This window comes from Aedes aegypti, chromosome 2, assembly GCF_002204515.2.
Source record: "Aedes aegypti strain LVP_AGWG chromosome 2, AaegL5.0 Primary Assembly, whole genome shotgun sequence".
In the NCBI taxonomy this organism is placed as follows: domain Eukaryota; kingdom Metazoa; phylum Arthropoda; class Insecta; order Diptera; family Culicidae; genus Aedes; species Aedes aegypti.
In genome coordinates this window covers 37,910,905-37,934,452 of record NC_035108.1, presented here as the reverse complement: position 1 = coordinate 37,934,452, position 23,548 = coordinate 37,910,905, and the positions used below count along the sequence as shown (strand labels likewise).

Below are 23,548 nucleotides of genomic sequence, written 5' to 3'. Positions count from 1 at the left end.
GCTACGGAGTTGGAGGTTGGGGAAGGTATATTGTCGGGATTCGCCTAGAAAGCTGGCGATAGACCATAAATATTTGTTGTTTAAGCGTTTTCGAATTAATCTTTTGAATGCCGGCAATCGAAAGAGAAAACAATAGCCTATTTATAGTATAAATAGTATTTCGCGAAATGCTTGTCGATTGTGCAGTAATATTTTTGCTCAATAACCAGTAAAAAGCAAAACCGATCCCTCCAGGGTCATCGGATTGTATAAAATAACGATACGCGTAAAAAAAAATCACGCCTATTGAAAAACTGTACTGTGCCCATTGAAAAACTGTACTGGGTGGTACTGTATTTTTAGATAATCGAAAAACGAAAGGAAGCGCGTTCGAACTAAACATCCTGGGATAACACAGTCGGTTTTTCTGCTCAAAATTGTACGAAAAGCAGAATCGATCCAGGGTCATCGAACGGTTAAAAAGCATCCACAACCGATTGTTAGTTGCGTAACACCCGCCCGGACAGAATGCGCAATCTGAACATAATTATCAAACTCCGAAAATAACATTTTTCGTTCAAGAAACAATCAGAAGTTCCACGACGCGGACAAAAACGATCCGGAAGGCTCACAAAAGAAAAAGTATCATACTGGAACAAACTCACCGGATTGATTCTCTAAATTTATGTGCTGCCTGTCACTTCCGGATGGTTCGGTGAACTTAGGGCAGCCAAAAACCAACAGTACTGAGGATACAAATCAAACAAATCACTTTTTCATTTTTCACTTTTCACTATTCCATTTCTGAATGTAAAAACTGTCCTGCTTGGGCTTTACGAAGCACTACCCAGCAAGACGCTCCAAAACAGGAAAAAAAAAACCTCCAGCGACGAAAACATGCGCGAAAACGTGAGCTAAATCTATCGGACTACGCAAAACCGAACTGTCCTGCTTGGGCTTCACGAAGCACTCTTGATTGAACAACTAAATAGTTTTTCCAAAAACTCCTTAGAAAAACTGTTTATCAAAGTTAAGCATTCTTTTCCGCATGAAAAAATCCTCATTTTTATGAACAAATTGCATGTTGGTATCCTTTACTATTCTACTAAAGGTAGGGCTTTAAAAACATCACTAATAATCCACCATTCTGTGACACTAGGTCATTTTAGTGATTTTTTTCTTTATGGCCAAATTTGCTGATACACCATCCTTATACTCCTAGCAACAAAAGTAAAGTAAAAAACGTGTTAAAAATTGGTTTAGATTACTAAAGAAACTATGTTTGTATAATAGAGAGCTAAATCTTGAGTTTTAATTGCATTCTTAGGTACAAATTTTACTCTTTATGGTCGTTTTATTTAAAAAAAAAACATTCCTTTAAAATAATGTACGCATATTTATCGATCTAGAAAAAAATTTAAGCGTTTATCTACGAATATTTTGATAGGTAATATCAGAATATCACATTCTGAAAGTAATACGTGAAAAATGTATTCGATTTCAGCAGTGTCAGTGTGCTGTGAGAGGTCTTCTGAAAATAAAGCATTTGATAATAAATCTTCGAGCTGTTTAGTAGAATACCTATGAGTAGATGAAAAAACCGAATTTAGTACTTTACTATTTAATTCCACTAGAGTTTGTATCCTTTGACAGATACGCGTGTTTCGACCTCAACTGTAAGGCCGTCTTCAGTCCCTCCCCTTGGTTATGCGACCTTGCCGCGATGGGAGGGCATAATCCATTAGCCCATATGATGGAAACCAAAGGCGTAACCTGTAGTGGTGGTATCACATTTTGGCATTTTTTGCTTAAAGCCCCGTCATAATTCATATGGCATAGACGCAATAATATCTCGGATCCAACGGACATTCTGCGTCATTGATAGAATTGATGCCCATTTCAAATAATTAATCTATTCGAAGTGGACATTAATACTATTGGTGACGTTCAGTTTGCCTTTTGCTAACCAGAATGATCCGTAGCCACTCTTATTATTAGCTAGCTAGATACATCGTTATCATATACGACGTAGGGAATACTTAGGAACTCTTAGGAAAATGACTAGTAGATTCACTGAGTAGAAATAAGTGGCGACAATCTTATTTTAATATGGTTTTTACATTGCCATAATAAGAAATACCTCTTTTGTAACAGCGGTATAAATAATCTAATTCCAGCTTCATTTTCGCAAAATTTACAAGTAGAAAGTAGGCGTTGTGAAGCATTGCATTTGCCACCGAAAAGTGAATCTTGTAGGAGACTGTAATAGAAGCCTAAGGTAACTTTACTCTTCAATATTCACTATAAAAATGACTATGGAAAGTAAGACGCTGAGATCGATCATTAGGGTACACTTGCTAGTTTCGAAAAATTGCGAAAAAGCGACTTTTTTCTTTAAGGATATATGAACGTAATGACCAATAAATACTTTTAACAACAAAAAATGAAATTAACTAGAACTACTACTAAACAGCCTAATTTTGTTAAGACTTGGCGACACTTGACATTTAAGACTCTAATCTTACGTAAAAGACAATAGTAATCAGAATAGCACTTGTATGACAAATTATTAAAAACCATTTCGACTAGACAGTATTAGTAATGCACTACTATTTCAAACAAATTCTAATGGAGCTGCTGATTTTCATAGTGCTTCCTTTTCTCAGAGGCAAGGGAATATGGGTACTTTTCAAAAACTACCACGTCACAATACTAATAAAAAACAGTGTTCATGTGGGCGCCATTGCCTAGTCCGTCTGAGTATTGGTCCTGGTAGAGGGGAAACTTGGCAAAAGCCAGACCGAGGGTTCAGCCTTGACAAGTTAAGCTGTCAGGCAGCTCCAACTGAATACCATACAAAAAAAAAAAAACTGTAAGGCCGTCTTCAGTGTCGTGTACTAGATTCTAAATTCTAAATTCGGTTTTTTCATCTACTTATAAAGCATTTGTTTTTCTATTGTGCTTAAAATATGACATGGGGACTGAATAATCAACTTGTTTGGTCACAATGGGAGATATCGTTGCGGTGAGCCTGAACATAACTCTATAAGGGCGTAGGTTATTCTTCATATGAATACTGTATTATTACTTCCGTCAGGATGTATTTGAAACTTAAAAATTCTACTCATATCACTTCCATTTAAGTTTAACATATTTTTCTCTAAAAAATCGATGAAAAATGTTGGAAATTGATACTCTAAATATAACTTGATATTATTTTGCAGGCTTCTTATAGATGATGCCTTCAGAGAACAAGCATTTTTTTAAATAAAAATATGGATTGTCGAATTGTGTCCTGCCAGTTTCTAATAATCATTGATTTTGATAACCTCCAAACATTCATCGTTCTAAACGCTGGGCCTTGTTGAGTAGGCTCAAGCGTTACGGCTCATACAAAATTTTCAAATTTTTCATACAAAAAGCGTCACGTAATAAATGGACGCTGCCTTAGTATGAAATGTAATTATATTTTGACTTTTTTATTATAACAACATTGTACCACATTAGTCGAGCGATGTACAGAAAACCGATTGCGATTTTTCATTGATAAATTAAAAAGATATTGTACAAGGTGTCCATTTTATAAAATGAACACAGTCGACAATCCATAACTCGATATTCAAGGAACCATCGACTCATAGAATACTCGAGTTATAGAATATACCGAACCAAACAAATAACAAAACCGAAGAAACAAATTTCTGCATTTCCAATAAATATATAATCACTTCTATAAGAAAGTAATTTATTTTTTTAATAAAAGTATTTATTGGTCATTACGTTCATGTATCCTTAAAGAAAAAAGTCGCTTTCCTTGTCTGTTCAACAATTTTTCGAAACTATCAAGTGTACCTAATGATCGATCTCAGCGTCTTATTTTCCATAGCCATTTTTATAGTGAATATTGAAGAGTAAAGTTACCTTAGGCTTCTATTGCAGTCTCCTACAAGATTCACTTTTCGGTGGCAAATGCAATGCTTCACAACGCCTACTTTCTACTTGTAAATTTTGCGAAAATGAAGCTGGAATTAGATTATTTATACCGCTGTAACAAAAGAGGTATTTCTTATTATGGCAATGTAAAAACCATATAAAAATAAGATTGTCGCCACTTATTTCTACTCAGTGAGTATACTAGTCATTTTCCTAAGAGTTCCTAAGTATTCCCTACGTCGTATATGATAACGATGTATCTAGCTAGCTAATAATAAGAGTGGCTACGGATCATTCTGGTTAGCAAATGGCAAACTGAACGTCACCGATAGTATTAATGTCCACTTCGAATAGATTAATTATTTGAAATGGGCATCAACTCTATCAATGACGCAGAATGTCCGTTGGATCACATCCGAGATATTATTGCGTCTATGTCATATGAGTTATGACGCGGCTTTAAGCAAAAAATGCCAAAATGTGATACCACCACTACAGGTTACGCCTTTGGTTTCCATCATATGGGCTAATGGATTATGCCCTCCCATCGCGGCAAGGTCGCATAACCAAGGGGAGGGAAATTGCATCAGAGCTGGAAGCATTTTAAATAAATTTCTTAACGGTATTTTGAATCGATAGTCAAACATTTTAACCATCTTAAAAAATCTTTAGCTCAGAGTCATTTTTGAAATTTTTATCTGTAAAATAGTATGCATAGTACACCTACGCCTATGACCCAGGATCGTCATAAGTCTCCTACTGCTGTTGGATGCAACGATAAGTTAAATAAACCAAACCGACTGGGGAGATCTAGTCCACACTTGAAGTGTTTGTTTGAGCAATAAAGCGTATCCTCCGAGTAGAAGTAAGTAGGTAGTGTTTTCTCTCTCTCTCTCCCACTTCCACACAACATCACAGACGACGAATGAGTGATTATGTCTGGTTGAGTTGATAGCTTCTGGATGTTCGATGATACCGGTTGGACGAGACGAGAGCAATGTATGGACCGGCTTTATGATGCGTGGTCGGTTTGCTGCTGTGTGCTCAACCAACGTGTAGAACAGTGGTCACCAAACAGCGGCCCGCGGGCCGCATGCGGCCCTCCAGACAGTTTAGTGCGGCCCGCGAATCAATTTTGAATTTCAATGTGTTTTAGCCCGCACGTTGTATCTTCTTTATGACAGGATATGTCTATTCTTGCAACGATGTTTTCAAAAAGTCTATTATTGAAATTACAACATATTTGTCTGGATTTATCCGTGCTTAGGCCAAATGCATCAAACTTTTCTTAAAATTTCTTTTCTTAAAAATCTTCTATGCTCCTAGTTCAAGGTGAAGATGTAACGAAACTCAACAACCGAATATGCTGAAAATTTGATGGATTGATCACTCGTTGGTGGTGACCAATCGATCAATTTTTCAGCCAGTTGTTTGGTTCTCTAGATTTGTGCTCTGCAAAATTCGAGGTTTGGTTTCGATGCATATTTCCCTTAAAGCATTTGAATTTAGTTTAAGTAGCATTTTCTTTTGATGTTTATAGCATTTGAAATGAAAGATTTTTTTTTCAAATTTTGACTTTGTTAATCACACAACTAGTTTCTTCGAGGTAGTACAATCTTGGAAATTATATACAGTCGTGCTCAAAGTAACAGTTTCATTTGGAGCCAAAAAATCCTTACATATTTTGCGGCCCGCGCCATGTTTTGAAAGCATTGAGGTGGCCCGCATGACCAGTTAGGCTGGGGACCACTGGTGTAGAAGCACACCTTTTTGGCACGATGCCTGACAGTCTGGGACGGCCGACTAATGTGCATTTCTTACAGATAGATGACGATGATGGCAATGATGATAAACTGTACCATGAATATAGCTATGTTTTAAAAGTATTATGACTAATTTTCTTCTATTTTGCTTCTACTGATCTTACAGGGACTCACACTTCAAGATGTTTTGGATTACGAGGACGTGTTACAGGAATGCAAATCCCAAAACAAAGAACTACTTCAATAGTAAGTTTGACTTTTATTTTTTTTAGTATGAATTTAATAATAAACCATCAAATCATTCGCATTGCAGCTTAAACCGCACAGAGGTGTTCGATGAGCTGATAGACCTCATCATCCTGGAACCGCCAGCCGATCTCGACGACAACGTCCGATTCATGCATTCCAATATGGCGTGCGAGATACTTACGAGTGACGTACCGTCCTTCAAAACCCACCTGGTCGAGAACCAGAACTTTCTGAACAAGCTGTACAGCTTCCTGCACCGAGAGCCGCCGCTCAACCCACTGCTGACGTCGTTCTTCTGCAAAACGTTCGGGATGCTCATATCAAAACGTAACGAACAAGATTATTTCTCTTATAAGTCAGTGTGCCTACAAGTATTAGAGTTTATCAAGTCTAAAAAAGGTTTCCTCACCACAATGCTGAAGCACTTTGGCAATCAGGTCATTACCGATCTGCTGCTGTGCTACATCACTGATATCGAAGACGCCGAGCTCAAATCGGAACTACTGGAGGTAATTATCAAGTTCATTCTCTAACGAGAAATTCCACTAAAAAACCCGTTAAATTCCCTTTTCAGTGGCTTAACGAGCAAAATTTGGTTGCCGAGATAATAAACCTGCTAAAGTTACCAGGCGAAACGCAGAAACACTACAACGTCGCACAATTTTTAATTGAACTTATCAAAATAGGAAGGGGCAAACGACAGAACGAAAGACAAGACAAAGGTAAGTGCGCGATTTGATCGTTTCGCTTATTTCGTTGGCTTTGTATGATTGAGTGTATATTTGTCGCTATACTCGTTCGATTACCGTACAATATATGTTAGTAATGTATCAAAGCGTAAGAAAAATCGTACGTTTTGAATACTGCTATTTAGACAAGTCACAAAGATATCAAACATCCAAATGTTTAAATCAGAATCCTAAATTTCGATCAAAGTTTCAAAACGATACATCAGTTTTTGTTATGTTCTCTTATCCTCTTTTCTCCTTCTGTGTAATGATGTACATGATCATTCAATCGTCAAAATGCGAAAACAATACACTACATTTATCTAAATAAAAATCGCGCGTCCACTAAAATACGAAACTGAACCTTGTAACAAACCGATCAAAAAAAGGTAACTACAAACTTCACTCCACCTTCAAACGGATCGACAATCTCAAGTCCAAGATCCTTCCCACTGGCAACAGTCCGCACAAGAAGACGAACGCACTGTTCAACTTTCGGCTGAGCAAAACGATTCCGTCCCTGCTCGGAAAGATCTCCTCCCACTTCCAAGGTAAATCGCAAAGCAAAACCACAGAATACACGTGTTCCGGCTTTGTTCCTCCGTCAAACTGCTCCGTTTCTTTATGATTGTCCTTCTTATTTGGTATCTACTATTTTCCCGTTGCATCACTCTATTTTATTGCTGTTCTTATTTTCCATTGTCTATTTTATTGGAAACCTAATTCGGTCTAGATATTCAGATTACATCTTGGGCTAGGCGTTTCTATGTTGACTGAGGGATGCAGTTGCATTGGCTGTTTTCACTTTTTAATTGATCTTAAAATTATTACTTCGTTTTAGTTGTGTTCTAAGTTTTGAACTAAAAAATATCTCATTTTCAAGCATAACATTAAGCTAAAGTTTCATTCCTTATTGTTTTGATCTAGCTAGAACGATTAGTATACCTATATCAGATTTTGATTGAAAAGCAATTTTAATGTTAAACACATTTTGACTCAAATTTACATCAAATTTAACCAGTCCAAATTAAGTAAAAGAAGCGATACTCGAATTTAGTACTATACCATTCAATTCCACTAGAGTTTGTATCCTTTTACAGAAACGCGCATTTTGACCTTAACTGTTAGGCTGTATTCAGTGTCTTGTCGCGTACTAGATTTTACACAGTACTACAGATATTGTAAGCAACCAAAGTTTCAGGAAAAGATATGGAATTTCTGGAAAAATAAGTTAACTAATAGATTATCCATTTTTGCATTTGTTTGGCAGGTATGGTTTGTGTGGAGATTTCTTTAAAACATTTTATTGAAATATGCTAAGAAATGTTCAGGAAAGAAGAGTCATATCTCAAGTTTACTGCTTTTAACGCTAATTTAGACCCTAGGAGTTGTGTCATTTCTGTAGTTCAAGGTCGTGACAACGAACTTAGATGAAATTATTTGCGATAGGTATTATGCGATAGGCTTCGAGCCTTCACTCCGGAAGCACTGATGATGAGACGCTTTTTACACGCTGTTCGAACGCGAGTACGACAGCTGCCCAAGCCACGACACTAAAAAAACGCATCATAGGAGATCTATACGCTCAGGTTTGCCAGGATGAGGAGTTCAGACCCACTGTTGGAAAGTTCAGCGCTCACCGGCTGACTAGCAAAAACGACCTACGCAGGCATTGCAGAATTCGCTCTCATTTGAGTATGAAGCACGATCAAAGCAAGCAAAGAAAAACATGCCATCTGTTGCGGTCCACGATCGTCATTGTGTAACAAGTCTGATAAATGGAAGCAGCGAGCGAGAGCCCCAAAGAGAGAGCGATGATAAAATCCATTTTTCTCGCTTGTTTACCGTTGGGGATAGGTGTTTTTATTTAATGGCACGATAAACAATCCACGAACTTCCAATAGCAAAAGTGTCCCCCAGGCTTGGATCATGTTTAGAGGGGTTTTATCCTGCACTACTATCCCCCCCAATCTGATCAAAGTTGTAGTAGTATACGATAAACTGTCTCTCATAATGTGCAGCATATTATGATAGTTACAGAGAGCGATACGTGGGAGATTCTCTCAATTTTCTCAGGATTCAATCCCTGGACCGACGACTCAATCAAATGGACAAATTGATGTGTAGTTTTGCGAAAAAGTTAGACGTCTTCTCGGTGAGAATCGAACTCACGACTCCCTGATCTCTAGTTAGGGCGCGTTACCACTACGCAACGAGAGGACTCGTGGACGCAGAAATTAACCTGAATTCGATTTCAGCTCAAATATCACGTGGTCCTTTTTCAAGTACAGTTTGTTGGTACCACCGCAAATACGGCAGAAACGCTCGACAGTGTCGGCCACCCTGTGTGTTCGAAGAGCCAAAAAACTCAAAGTCGCCGTCTGTTCATGTTCGACCGTTCCAGCAATTCCAGATACCTCATTGACACCGGCTCTTATGTCTCCATCATACCAGCTACACGGAACGACCGTTTAAGGGAATCCACATTGTTCTACATGCTGCAAATGGAACTAAATCAAAACATACGAATCTCGCTTTGTCTCCACGGATCTTGGTCTTCGACGTCGATTTTTTTTTTAATTTTTTGGTGGCGGATGGAGCTGATTTCTTGGCGTTCTTTGACATAATCGTGGATTTGCAAAATCGACGGTTAATCGACGGTAAAACTCATCTTACATCGATCGGTGGAATGACAACAGCAGTAATACACAGTGTCACGACAGTCGACTACGACCACCCCTACAGGGATCTTCTGGTGGAATATCGGCATCAGATTACTTTTCCTTCAACAATGCGTACGGCGGTCTGCCACAGGCAGGTGAAGCATCACATAGTAACAAAAGGTCCACCTGTTGCAGCAAAAGCACGGAAATTGGCTCCTGACAAACTGGAGGCGGCCAAAAAGGAGTTTCAAGTAATGTCAGAACTAGGAATATGTCGACCTTCTAACAGTTGCTGAGCCAGCCCTTTGCATTGTGTCCCGAAAAAGAATGGGCAATGGCGGTTTGTCGGAGACTATCGTGCACTCAACAAAGTGATTGTGCCTGATAGATATCCTGTTCCTCATATTCACGATTTGTTGAATACTTCTCAGACCATTTTCATAACTATTGATCTGGAACGTGCATATCTTCAAATCCCTATGAATGAGGGGGGTATAGCTAAAACAGCCGTCATTACACCCTTCGAGTTATTTGAATTTCTTACTATGCAAAACAGCTTGTGTAATGCCAGCCAAACGTTTCAACGTTATATGCATAATATTTGCCGATCTGGACTTCGTGGTTGTCTTCATTGATGACATATGCAGCTTCCATAAGCCCTGAAGAAAATCGACTTCATGTTCAGATTGTACTAGAAAGGCTGCGCGAAAACGGTTTGGTGATTAATCTGTTAAAATGTAAATTTGCCCAGCAACAGATCGAGTTTCTCGGCTATTCTATTACCAAGGAAGGAATACTCCCGCTTCCGGATCGAGTCAAGGTCATTCGCCAATATGAACTTCCTGTAACCGTGAAACAGCTACAACGATTTCTAGCACTGATTAATAGATATAAACGTTTCATCCGCCAGGCCATTGATCAGCAAGCAGAATTACGTAAATTAATCCCAGGAAACAAGAAAAATGACAACCGCAAGTTACAGTGGACCGATTGTGCAAAATGTGCATTTAAAGAATGCAAATCTTCACTGTCCACTGCAACGTTACTGCACTATCCAGACTCATCTAAACCGATGGGATTGATGATGGATGCCTCCAGCACTGCTGCCGGGGCGGTTCTACAGCAACTGGTACGAAGAGAATGGAAGCCGTTGAGATTTTATTCCGAAAAGTTTTCAGCAGCACAGCAGAAGTATTCAACGTTTGGTAGAGAACTTACGGCTATGAAAATGGCGGTAAAGTACTTCCGTCATATGGTTGAAGGTTGCAGATTCACAATATTCACGGATCACAATCCATTGACGAATGCGCTCACATCAAGCTCATCTTTGAGACTTCCTCATGAGGACAGATATCTCCAGCACATTTCACAGTTCACAAACGACATAAGGCACATAGCTGGGAAAAACAACTACGTCGCTGGTGCTCTTTCAAGAGTTAATGCGATAACGACGCTAGCAAATATCGATTATTATGCGATTGCGTAAAAACAACTTGATGATGCTGAGTTGCAACAGCTGCTGAAATCATCATCACTGAAGTTGGTACAACAGACGCTCCGGGATGGCACGCTCCTGTACTGTGATACTTCCATTGAAGGTAAGCTCCGTCCATATGTTCCACCACAACATCGTAAAAGCGTACTTAAAATAGTCCACGAATTATCGCATCCAGGTGTTCGAGCGACAAGAAAGTTGGTAGCGGATCGATTCGTTTGGAATTCGATGAATAAGGACATCGTAATTTTCGTTAAGCACTGGCTGTCCTGTCAACAATCGAAAATTCAACGTCACGTGTCTGCTCCACTAAACATATTCCAGCTCCCAAAAAGCCGTTTCAAACAGGTGCATATGGATATCGTGGGTCCGCTTCCTCCGAGTAATGGGTACCGTTATCTTCTCACGATGATAGATCGCTACACTCGATGACCAGAGGCGATTCCGATCGAAGACATAACTACTGGAACAGAGGCACGTACATTTTGCTCTTCATGGATTTCAAGATTTGGAGTACCGGAACTAATCACAACTAATCAGGGTGCTGTACTCGGTTCTGAACATTTACGCACGACTGCATATCACCCGCAGTCCAACGGTCTTGTGAAGCGTTTCCACAGATCTCTCAAAATCGCCCTAATGTGCGTCGAGTCTTCGCGCTGGGTTGACAGACTACCATTGGTTTTGCTGGGAATCCACAGTGCATTGAAGGAAGACTTGAACTGTTCTGCGTTCTGCTGCTGAGCTCGTTTATGGACAGTAGTTACGAATCCCTGGTGAGTTTTTTGATGCTCCAGCTAGAGATTTGAATCGATCGGATTACTGTCGAGAACTTCACAAATTTTACGATGACCTAACACCACCAAAATCGACTCATCATGTAAAACCTAAAGTTTTTGTGCATAATGAATTGAAGGACTGCAAATATGTTCTCGTACGTATCGATATGGTAAAAAAAGTCCTTACAACGTCCGTATGAAGGCCCGTACGAAGTCATGGAGCGTGGAGACATATTTGTAGACGTCATTGTTAACCTTCCAGTCGTCGCGCGTTTCGCCACCGTCAGAACCACCTTGCTGCTGTTGTGAACGAAAAGCGAGGTTTTTTCAACAGTGTTGTACTAAATACAACAGCGCAACGACTGAAGTGTTAATAGGAAACAGCAGCGTGTATCAATTGAACGTGTGAAGCCAGCATTTGTCCTGAAAGAACTGCAATCAACCGTTGAAGACAATAAAACAGTAGTCATCATCCGGCCAAACAATAAGGTTCTAGATGTGACTGGAGAGACTAAACACGAGAAGCAAAACGATCGAAGGAGTAAATCCTGTAGTAAATACATTGTAAATCGTCGCGTTTTATTATTCACGTACGCGCAAACCCCGCAATGGAAACGGCAACAATAGATCAACTTCTTTCGGGATAAAAAAAACTACGCCTGGAGTAGACGGAGAGTGATGAGATGGAACAGCTGTTCCGGTTTTAAGAAACACGGGAGTTCTATCAGAAGCTCAACGCATAAAACAATGGCTTCATGCCGCGTTCCGAGATGTGAAGGGATAAGGATGGGAGCATCTTGACAGTAAGTATCGAGAAGGTGGCCAAAGCCAGAAGGAACGATTGGCAAGACATGTTTTAAGAATGCCGTATAGCAACCCTGCAAAGATGATGTTTGCTTGGAATCCGATTGGTACAAGACTGAGCTAGGTGGGCGGATCAAGTGCACAGCGATTTGTTGAACGTGTGGCAAAATCGAGGCTGGAGAGATGCGACCACGAATCGAGTATTTAGCGTAAAATTGTTGATTCACTCTTATCTGTTTAGATGTTACCTAAAAATGAAATGATTTATCAATGTAAATGCCAATTATCCATGCTGTTCGTGATTTGAATCAAGGTTTTCGTAATATGAGTAAGAATGAGTACAGTTTACGGAATTTGAAGCAAAATTTTGTTCCTGAATGAACACAACGTAGCGAAAATCAAACGCTTAGATGCAGACTGGGATGTAGACTAGAGAATTCTAATTTAAGTGAAGAATTTCGACCCGCTGATCAAACAACCAAACAGTCGTAATAGACCAACATCGGTATCGTGGTATGCCCTGAAATAATGACGACAATATCGATTTCGCTAAAGATGATGAACAGATTTAAACACAACGAGAAAGAACTGACAAAGTATTACAGCAAGAGATCGGCGACATCAAGCTTATACTCTCCTTCAGGGTTGGTAACCATCGGGTCACTGAGCGAAAACGAAAAATTAAAAAAAAATCAGTGCGTAAGATCGTCATTTTCTTTGTCTACAATGACTGACAAGGACACCACGACGAAACAAAGCCTAAAAAATCCACGAGCTAGGCTGTAAGTCATGAAATTCGCGTGACTTTGACATTTGAATATTGCTAATATCATCGCTCCTAGTGGAAAAAGTTATTGGAAAATGTTTTCCCCGGTGACCTTTTCCGAATTACTACCGATTGCCAATATTTGCTGATGCGATATTTCGCATGCAATGATGCTATAAGCATTTTAATTTTTCCAAAATTTTGACATTTAACAGCACTGGACCACGAGTAATACTTTTCGTCACTCTTCGCGTCACCCCTCCGCACTGAACCAACATAAGCTTCTAATCGTCACCGAGCGCACAATTGCAGACAAATAGAGTCTGAGCTACGAACTACTAGCCAACAAGGTGTCTTGTGTTAGCAATTGGCCATACAAAATCTTAAGAAATTGAGTTAGCCGTGCTGGTATGAGCGTGCTTCCGATAATCTGAAGGTTTTTGTTCAACTTCGGAAGTGCGTTGATCTTTTTTTTTTTGCGAGTTTCTTTTTTGGTCGGCCAATTGAATGGCACCGATAAGTTGTTTGCCTTTCTATTCAAGCTGAAAGTGTTCAACAAAAACACAGACAGAGAGAAACGGCAAAAATTTTTCGTCGCGACGAGCAGCTTGGTTGGTGGTAGTTGAGGGTCGTTAGTTGCGCTGAGCTGAGAGTGATCAAATCTTTTTATTTTTCGTCACCGTCACTGATAGTTTGTCAAAACCGGCGACTAATAACAACTCTGCTCTCCTTCTTTCATGTATTTGGTTAAAGCAGGTTATAGGGGTGATCGGGGCAATATGGGCCGCCTAAGGAAAACGTCATGGAATACATAGAAAAACAGCAAAAAATATGGTTTAAATGCAAGTGACTTGTACTATAAAATGTTGTCTTCCATGTTACGTCGATAATTAATGTTAACATCAACTTGCAAATTATTCCAGAAACTTTTTGGAAAACCATGTTTTTCTACGTGGTCACCAACCATATGGGGCATTATGAGCCACCCTACGGGGCAGTATGAGCCACCTCATTCAATCGAATGATTTTTATTTAAAACAGTATAGAGAAGAGTTTGTGATAAAGAGTACATCATTGGAAAGGAAAATGTATTAACTTTGCTTGAAATTATTGATTCTAGCGACTTATTTTTTAAAGAAACGTAATACATAGTAAACAGACCATGTTATACTAGTACTAAATTGCGTTACTTGGTTCCACGTATTTTCTAGCAAAGTGTTCCACTTGTAATGGTGCATTAAGATGACTATGCAGTAAAAAAATAATCTGGTATATTTAGGCAATGCATTTTTATGTTCAAAACATCGTTTGTTTTGCTCAAATCTAGGTGGCTCATTTTGCCCCGCCCTTTCATCTTGAAAATAATATATTGTTTTTCAATAATTTTGTTTACGAACAAATCTAATTTCGCTCACGAACTATTCATTATGATCAGAAGTTTCAATGGATTGGTAAAATTTACCAGAATTTTAAATATAATTGTCTTATAGGCTTAATTAAAAACTGCCAAAATTATAAGCTTTTCATGACATAGGACAAATTTGTACATTTTTGTAAATATCTTGAGTGTTCAAACGAATATTCTTACGTTTTTTATTGTGGTGGCTATTTGAGGCATCCTTTAACAGATCATAATGACACTAGACATTAAAACACTGTTTTTGAGGTCAAAACCGGGGTGGCTCATATTGCCCCGTACGTTCATATTGCCCCCATTGCCCCTACTTCCATCGAGTAGTGCTTGATCCGTTGAATCTGTTGCATGCTCCTTTGAGGGCGAGCGACGGAATCTGGATCAATTGTGTCCGGATTGCGTTTTTCGGAAAAAAAAAGAAAACAAAGTGCGGGTGAAAAAAAAAAGAATCGACGCGTCAGTAGTGTTTGATCCGTTGAATCTGTTGCATGCTCCTTTGTGGGTGAGCGACGGAATTCAGATCGTGTGCGGTTCGCTTAGTAATCGCACTATCGGTATCGATCATTCGTGTATCTGTTCACGTATTCATTTAAAAATATATCTCCATCGTTTACTAAAACGAATCCTTTCCCATATCCAAACTCCCAGTGATTTCTTGTGGAAGTGCAGAGGACTCCTCGGCCTCCTTAAAGCAAGTAACACGTCAACATTTCCCTCCCATTCCCAAATTGACCGGCATTCGGACGCAGCCGGCGCCGGTATTGTTTGCTATAATAATGAGAGCACCAGTACTTACACATTGAAGATGTTACTGATCCTGAGTAGCATCTGTTGGTTCCCTGTGTAAGTACAGCTGTTCTTGCGATAACGGAGTAGCAACTGCGGGCGGTCAATCATGCTCATGCTCATGCTCAAACCAGGTTATACCTCCATCATTCCGTTCATTCATCAGAAGCAAAGATTTCCGTGGGAAAGTTGGCAATTTCGAATAGCTGGGGAATTTACCAAGAAGTTAACTTAGGATCTGAAGGAATATAAAATTTACAGAAAAAATATTCTGAAAGTAACCTAAGAAGCATTTGTTGATTCTGGAAACTTTAACAAAGAGATGAGATTTAAAAAAGTGAAATTTAAGCAGATTCAGAATTATTTTTGTGAAAAGGCTATTCAAAATAACTGGGGATTCAAAAAAAAAAAAAATGCTTAGTATTCCTTTAAACTAAGAATTTTGGTATTTTCGGAGAAAACTTTTCAAAAAAGCTAGGGAGTTTTGACAAAATATAGATTTTTTTAAGAAGATGATATCCGATAAAAAGGGGCTCTCATAGCCGTAGGGGCCCATATAGCCGTAGCGGTAAACGCGCAGCTATTCAGCATGACCATGCTGAGGGTCGTGGGTTCAAATCCCGCTGGTCGAGGATCTTTTTGCAAAGGAAATTTTCTCGATTCCCAGGGCATAGAGTATCTTCGTACCTGCCACACGATATACATATACAAAAATGGTCAATCGGCAAAGAAAGCTCTCAGTTAATAACTGTGGAAGTGCTCATAAGAACACTAATCTGAGAAGCGGGCTTTGCCCCAGTTGGGACGTAACGCCAGAAAGAAGATCCGATAAAAATTGAACGAAATAGCAAAAGTAAGTTTTGGATTTTAAATTCTAATTTTCCTCAAATTCAAGTCAATGTCAGTGAAGACACGAACTTTTCATCAGCATTTCACTTCAAAATACAGAATGTTGCAGCATTCTAGCCATTCTCAATTGATTCTCTGCAAATCAAAAGAAATACCTACATCTCGTGTAGATTCATGCTTAAAAATATTTTAATTTTTTTTTGTTATTTCAGTTTTTTTCCAATCGCTGTATTTCTATTACTATAGGTATTAGCGTGTAAACCGAAATTGATTTATGTAGTGGATTGTTGCCAAAGAGAAACAAAGGTCAATTGCTTTAGTGAATGATTGTGCATACATTTTTGTGCCGGGGCGTAATTTAATTATCATTTATTATGTTGCAATTTGGTAGATAGCAAATATTATTTACAATTCAAATTGTTTGTTTAGCACATCATATGTATCCGTCATGAGTTTGGCTTTCGATTCTTGGATATTCAAATGTTCGATTTAATTTCCAGTTACATCTGATCCTATCCTGGACACATTGGAAAACGAAGCCACCACCCAAATGTTGCTGGACATCATCCTAAAAGAGAATAGCGAAGAAAGCGCCATTGTCGGTGGTATTCGGATCATTCTGCGACTGCTGGAGAATACGATCATGTGAGTTCCTAAAAAATTTTCTCCATATGCATTTTCCCCTATTCGAAGTTATCTTTCAGACAAGAGCCGGTCTCCGATACTGCTCTCCAGATGGTTATCGACGCTGAGAAAGAACACCATGACACGGTCGTGCTACGGTTAGTCAAGATCATACACCCGAGAATACTTGAGTTTGTTCACATTTTAACAAATCCGCCTCAGGTTCGTATTCTATGGTTTTGATCAGTGCTCTATCTAAGGTTATGAAAATGATTGTCTCTTTTGCAGAAACCCGACATTATTACCACTGTCGGCGTACTTTCACCACCTCTAGGAAACGTGAGACTTCAGATTTGTAATTTATTTACAGTATTAATAGAAACCGAAAACAGTGATGTAATCAGGACGTAGGTCTTTTATTGAATAGATTTATAAGATCGTAGTACAATTATTCTCATTTGTTTTTAGAATATGCGGAACAGATTTTTATAGTACATTGCTCAATCTTTTTAAGCAATATTGTTGGAACAACTTTTTGCATAATCAGGCCAAGGTGTGCGTCAACTACGCAATTCAATCGTTCGACCAGAGAGAGGGTGAAACCAAGTTGCTTACCTCGGATTTACAGCGACATGTTAGTACTAATTGAAATTCGTCCACAAACCATTGAATATCCAATTCGACTCTTCTCCTAGATTATCTGCGACTGCAAACTTGCCTCTCAGCTGGTGGACCTTTGGTACTACAACGAGGAGATGCAAACACCTAAAACGCCAGACAACGACGAGCAGGAAACAGAACAGCCGCTACAACCGCCACGCAAGTGCCGCCGGCTCGGTTATATGGGCCATCTGATCGAAATGTTCGAAGCCCTGGTCACAAACATGAATGTGTCGGAGGAGTTTTGTGCCTTAGTCGAATCAACCCTTGAAGGAGACTTCATGAAAGACCGCTGGCGGCGAGTGATCGAATCCGAAGAAGGTGAGCTGGCGAAAATCCTGGCGATTCAGAAGCGATTTTTGGTGAGTTCAGGGGTGCTCTGTTTAACTTTGAACATTGTTCAAATTCCATTTGTTTCCAGGCTGATCATGACCCATATCAGAAGAAAGACTTTTCGTCCGATGTTACAATATTCCCTAAGGATGCTGACAACAATCTTAAGGACTATATGCAGTGAGTTCCATTCACATATTTCGCTCAAAATGGTAAATAACTCAAGTTTTTTTTACACAGTAATACTGTAATGGACCTGAGTAGCATGAACAACAGCTCCTCGTTTGAGCTATTAGGTTTCACCAATACGGTGGAACATTTGACCAAATTGTTTGATGAGGCTGTGGGCACTGCCAATGCATTTATCATGCCTGGTATGGACACTGATATGTTCGGCGAGGATGACGATGAAGACGGGCAGGAGGGGAGTGCTGAAGAAGCGCGGAACTTTTACATGGGTCGTGGTAGAATTCCGGCGCAGAGTGATGACGACACCGAGGGTGGAGATGGAGGCGGTGGGCACCGTCCGTATGATGATGATCTCAAAAATGCAATCGATTTGTTCATTAACAAGAGTGCCTGGCCAACGGATTCATCCTCAGTGGAAAATGTTGATCCATGGGGTACCGATGATGAACCCAGTACGATGGCTCAACACGTGGAAGAAATTTCGGATGCGTGGGCTAACTTCGGCTCGGACAGTTTTGCCGATTTTGATTCACACTTTACGGATTTCAAAATGGCATGTGCGAGCACGTCCAACATTGACGAGGACTCCACAAAGACATCGTTTGATAACAATGAAAACATCGCGTTCGATGGTTTTACGAACAAAAACAACGATGCATTCGCAGAGACTGACATGTTCGATGTTAGCACGACGCAACCTCCGCAGTCTTCGCCTAGTTCGACGATTGATTCCACCAGCAGCTCAAAGTACGTATCTGAATAATGTTTTTCAAAAAAAAAATAAGCTAACAGGTTTTTTTCAGGACTTCAACCAACGATTGTCCCGTGGTTATAGATCCATTAGCCACAAATGCAAACGAAGCAACCAGCACCACCAATACTGAAATTGAAGACACTAGAAATAGTAACGTAGCAGCAGCAACAGTAGAAAACAATGTGCCATTACCTGTAGCAGATACACAAAGCTGTAGTGATCTAGAGAAAACGACACCTGAAGAACCAACTATCGCTACCACTGATAAAACTGAGCAAGTTGATGTCAGCAGTAGGTTGCAACAGGATGAAGCACTTCAGTCGAGTCACGTATCTACCACCGTTGCGGAGGTGACTGAATCGTCCATTGAAGACAATAAGAATGGTCCTGTTGCTTCCATTGAAAGTGACGATGGTGCTGAGTTTGAAGACGCGAGAGAATCGTTCGCAGATATGGTGGTTGATGATGGGTAAGTTTCCAACGATATTGGTTTTGTTTGAGGCAGCAAATTTAATAGAAAATGTTTGATAGTGTTAAAGTGTTCGTTGATCTTAGGATTGCGAACACTATGGAGCCTGGTGATAACGACCGCGACTATAAAGCAAAATAATGACGAAGGTGTATGTTTTCGAATCCACAATGTATCTGTTTACAGAATACCTGTTAGCCTGATAGGTACATTTTACCAACAATTTGAGTTCTACGTTTGTGTTTTCCTTGCCAAAAGTTTTGTTTCTTACTTCATATGCTACAACTCAGATCGGTGAATTCACTCCAAATGAAGCATTCTTTTCCATTGGACTCGATCCCAGGCAAACCGGTTCCGGTCATCCTGGACGTTAAATTTTGTTTTACGCTAATCTGAAAAACCGTGAAATTAGAATTTCTAGTTATTCTATGAACAGCAAAAAGTCATCTCTCTGGTTATTTATGTCGCTGTTTTGTTTTGAATGTGTATTCTATTTCTAATGACATTTAATTTTTTGTTTATTTGAACAATGAGTAGATTAGCAAAGTGCGTATTAAAAATTGGTCATAAAAACCAAACTAGATCAGTGTCTTAATATTTTATCTCTGGGCTCCGTATTTAGTTGAAGTCCTGTAGGCTACAAACGAAAACAAAACTTGTGTTGTACAAGACTCTGATTGTTTGGGTTGATCTGTATGGTCACAACATCTTTCACATTGAAGAGAGTTAACCAGAGCTTTCATGGTCTTCGATTTCTTCATTGTCTTGGTATTACCACAGACAGACATAATAGTTGAAAAAATTTCAACCTATTTAGTGGAATACAGTAATGCTCCGATTTTGTCAGCTTCATGCTGCATTTAGGGTTGACAAAATCGGGGAAAAAATCGACTGGTTTCAAGTTTTATTTTAACTCAAGGACTAAGTTTTATGATTTTTTTTAATATAAACATTGTTTTTTTACTTTCATTTTCTATGTACCTTAATTCAAGGTAACATTGATAAGTTTCATGGACAATTTTTAAGAATTTCGGATTTCAAAGTTTTGGTCTTTAGATTATTGTCAGTATAGACGTGTTTAGTCTAATTAAAATACATTCGAAGCTCGTTATAACGACAACTTTTATAGCGACAAAAGCTCTCTATAGCGACATTTTTCGGTCCCTTGACAAATATTTTAATGTTATAACTATTCTCTATAGTGACATTTCTCTATTACGACGGTCCCTTGCGATGTCGTTATAACAAGCTTCGACTGTAAATATAAATTTTAGGCTGGCAATGTCGGGCAAAAAAAAATGCTAAAATCGGGGGTAGACAAAATCGGGGGTTGAAAATCGGGTCATCACTGTATCTGTAAGTAAATGCAAACCGAATTTAATATTATTTATATTTAGAGGTTTTATCCTTTGACATATACGCCTATTTCGACCTCAACTGTAAGGCCGTCGTGTACTAAAAGTCGACCGGTTTTAAATTCTAGAATATTACTCATTCTTGAAAACACATTCTTGGTCAATTTGCACTCATCTACAGCAATTGCTTTTTTAATTGTGCGTTTACCAGCTGAAATCAATCCTATAAAAATACTATTCAATCCTTATCGAAAAACGCTACATAATAAAATTAAGAAGCACCTGGGATTATGCTACAACATTTTCATCATCATTTGCTCGTTTTTTTTATTGCAGATCCTGCAATGTTGTAACCGATTCCGTTCCTCAACCCGACAGTAGTTCAACCCAGGAGACCTGCCTTGAAAATAGCAACGAAGCCACAGCAGCAGACGCATCAATAGAAGAAACGTCCAGCACACTTAACAAGACTTCTGACCTCGTAGTAGCACCCGCTGTTGCATCGCTGGAAACATCACCCGAAAGCTGTCACAAAGACAGCACTGATAAAGACAGCAGTACAGCGCCGACCCTTACCTCGTCGTCAATTGATTCATCGAAAGTCCCGATTCAGCCTCAGCCACCTCAACCACCACCACCAACTGTGCCATTAGAGAATGGGTCAGTCTAAAATAGAAACGAGAAAGTGAATATTACAAATGCATGCGAATAAATTGTTGTTTTGGGAGTAAGGTGGAAAAAACGATTTGTATGAAAACTTGTGTAGTAAAGCTTAAAAAGCTCGACATGAGAAATCAGAATGAAAGCAGTTTTTGTTGAGGGGGTTTGTGACAAAGTGGAATCAATCGGGTTAAACTGGTTGTTTGTACCAATTAGTGAAACATGCGCTTAGTAGCAGCAAGAAAAGCCAAGGAAAAATATTTTTATCACTCGGTATATTTTTATTATCCTCTCCGAAAGAGCATGTGTTTGTTACCCTCGTGCGTACATGGGCTGGCATCTCTTTATGGCTAGATAAATATTAGTCTCTCAAGACTCAATTTAATCGCTTCTTGAAAATGAACGGTGGTGCTGAAGTCTTATTATTTTCTGTGAAGACTTAACAGTTGTATGGTAAGTAGCTTCGGAAGTCAACCGTCCATAAACATGAATGTGTTTCGGTTTTCTTTCGTCCGGCCTTAGAATCAAGTGTTTTTTCTTAGTTTTGGAGCACTTGTTCTGAAAAGCTCCCATCCCAATCGGATTCGATTTCGAAGCTACTATCGTATACTATCTACTATTACTACTACAATTGACTATACTAGTGAATGGTATAAGAATAATGAAATTATAGTTTAAGGAATACAGTGCTGTGCTAGTGTTCCTGGAAGGGGTTTCAATCCTCACCAGAAAGAAGAATAATAGCAATTTAGTTACACACAATTATCAAAACTTTTTAATTATTATTCCTGTTTTATATTATTATTTGACTTAGATAAACAAAAAAGTAAAGCTACAAAAACCAACAACTCAATGTATTTTTATGCATGATGAAGCCAAAAAGTGCAGAAGAGTAAAGAAAGCGAAACACGTGTGCGAGTAGAAGTGAGAAGTGCATCAACAAAGTAAGCAATCAGTTTTGATCAGAGATTTTTTTGTGAAAACGAGAGAATGTGATTTATCAATTTAAAAAAAACACACAAAGCTTCCGCCAAAACGAAAACAAAACATCTACAATGAAATTAAAGAATTTAGGTAGCACTATTGTTCCACTAAGCGTTAAGTTCTGGTATAGAATTAAATGAGCCAGGATGATTGTGGGAGCAATGTAGAATGCAGTCCTTATGCTAGTGTTCATTTGTCGCTGCATACACACAGGATCGTGACCGTTTGTTTGATTATTCGTTTTTCGTATAATGTTTGTGTTAATGTTCTTTAGTACGTTAAGTAAATGAGATGAATATTAATTTTAATATACTTATCAGTTCAAACTACTACGTCTTTTTATTTGCGTAATTATTCATAACGTTAAGTTACCGTAGTAAGTTCACTATCTTCGATACGCTTATTTTATAATATGTGTTTTTTTTTTGCCTAAATCGTTGATACATAGGATGCCAATATTGCTTTGCGGTGTTCTAGTTGATTACGAAATGGTTGCTGAAGGCCGTTCTACTCCTTGCACCGTATGAATTCAGTGGCATTTCTATGAGCTGGCTCTCATCAAAAAGCAGAGAACTATCAATTAAACGACATATCTTAACGCTGTGCATCAACAATTTTTGTTGCTATTTTTTTCTGAAACTACCGTTTTTTTATATACATTCTATTGAAACTTTGCAACTACCTTTTCATGAAAACTGAGTAGACAAAACATGAAACCGTTTCAGCTGAAAGCTTTTGAACAATAAAATCTCTAATATATACGACGATACACACATAAATCAACGCAACACAAAATACATTCACGCATTACAGTATAATTAAACTCTTCAACATTCAGCTACACACAACCAAGCATGTAGTACCACAAATACATTCACACGTGCAGCGTATCTCTCGACTGGCAGAGATATGATAAAAAACAAAAATGGTGCAATGTTCTGATACATATATTGACAAATGAATCAAATGTAAGCTAGTGCCACTTTCTAAAGTACCATGGAATATAGAACTAATAAAGGAATGTGAACGTCCGCAAATATAGGTTGAGTTTTATTTTAGGTAGCTTATTTCGAATTGAAAGAAAAAATGTCTTTTCTTGTATCTATTATCATTGAAACACTCTTCAGAAAACATTGCACCATTTTACGTTTCAGTCGTATATATTTTGGCTTTTTGAAGCAGTACAGCTATAAACTTCCATTCCTTCGTTCAAAATATAGGGGTCTATTTTGTAAATCGAGAAGATTCATGTGACTCGTCTGAAGTCATTGTCGATCAAAGTAAGCATGGATATTTCAGATGTCACCCGTCG

At 38.8% G+C, this 23,548-nt stretch overlaps 1 protein-coding gene across 11 annotated transcripts in view; it reads left to right on the top strand.

The window, feature by feature from the left end:
- LOC5579990 (serine/threonine-protein phosphatase 6 regulatory subunit 3) overlaps positions 1 to 23,273 on the top strand; it is a 45,252-nt gene extending 21,979 nt beyond the window's left edge. For all 11 annotated transcript variants that reach the window (XM_021840584.1, XM_021840587.1, XM_021840585.1 and 8 more), the window contains 12 exons: positions 5,842 to 5,921; positions 5,989 to 6,433; positions 6,499 to 6,646; positions 16,709 to 16,853; positions 16,913 to 17,054; positions 17,121 to 17,239; positions 17,301 to 17,466; positions 17,528 to 17,854; positions 17,914 to 18,005; positions 18,066 to 18,761; positions 18,818 to 19,237; positions 20,929 to 23,273. In XM_021840584.1, coding sequence (XP_021696276.1) covers positions 5,842 to 5,921; positions 5,989 to 6,433; positions 6,499 to 6,646; positions 16,709 to 16,853; positions 16,913 to 17,054; positions 17,121 to 17,239; positions 17,301 to 17,466; positions 17,528 to 17,854; positions 17,914 to 18,005; positions 18,066 to 18,761; positions 18,818 to 19,237; positions 20,929 to 21,262 — 3,114 coding nt within the window. In that variant the 3' untranslated portion in view covers positions 21,263 to 23,273. The remainder of the gene's footprint in view (positions 1 to 5,841; positions 5,922 to 5,988; positions 6,434 to 6,498; positions 6,647 to 16,708; positions 16,854 to 16,912; positions 17,055 to 17,120; positions 17,240 to 17,300; positions 17,467 to 17,527; positions 17,855 to 17,913; positions 18,006 to 18,065; positions 18,762 to 18,817; positions 19,238 to 20,928) is intronic.
- The last annotated feature ends 275 nt before the right edge of the window (positions 23,274 to 23,548 follow it).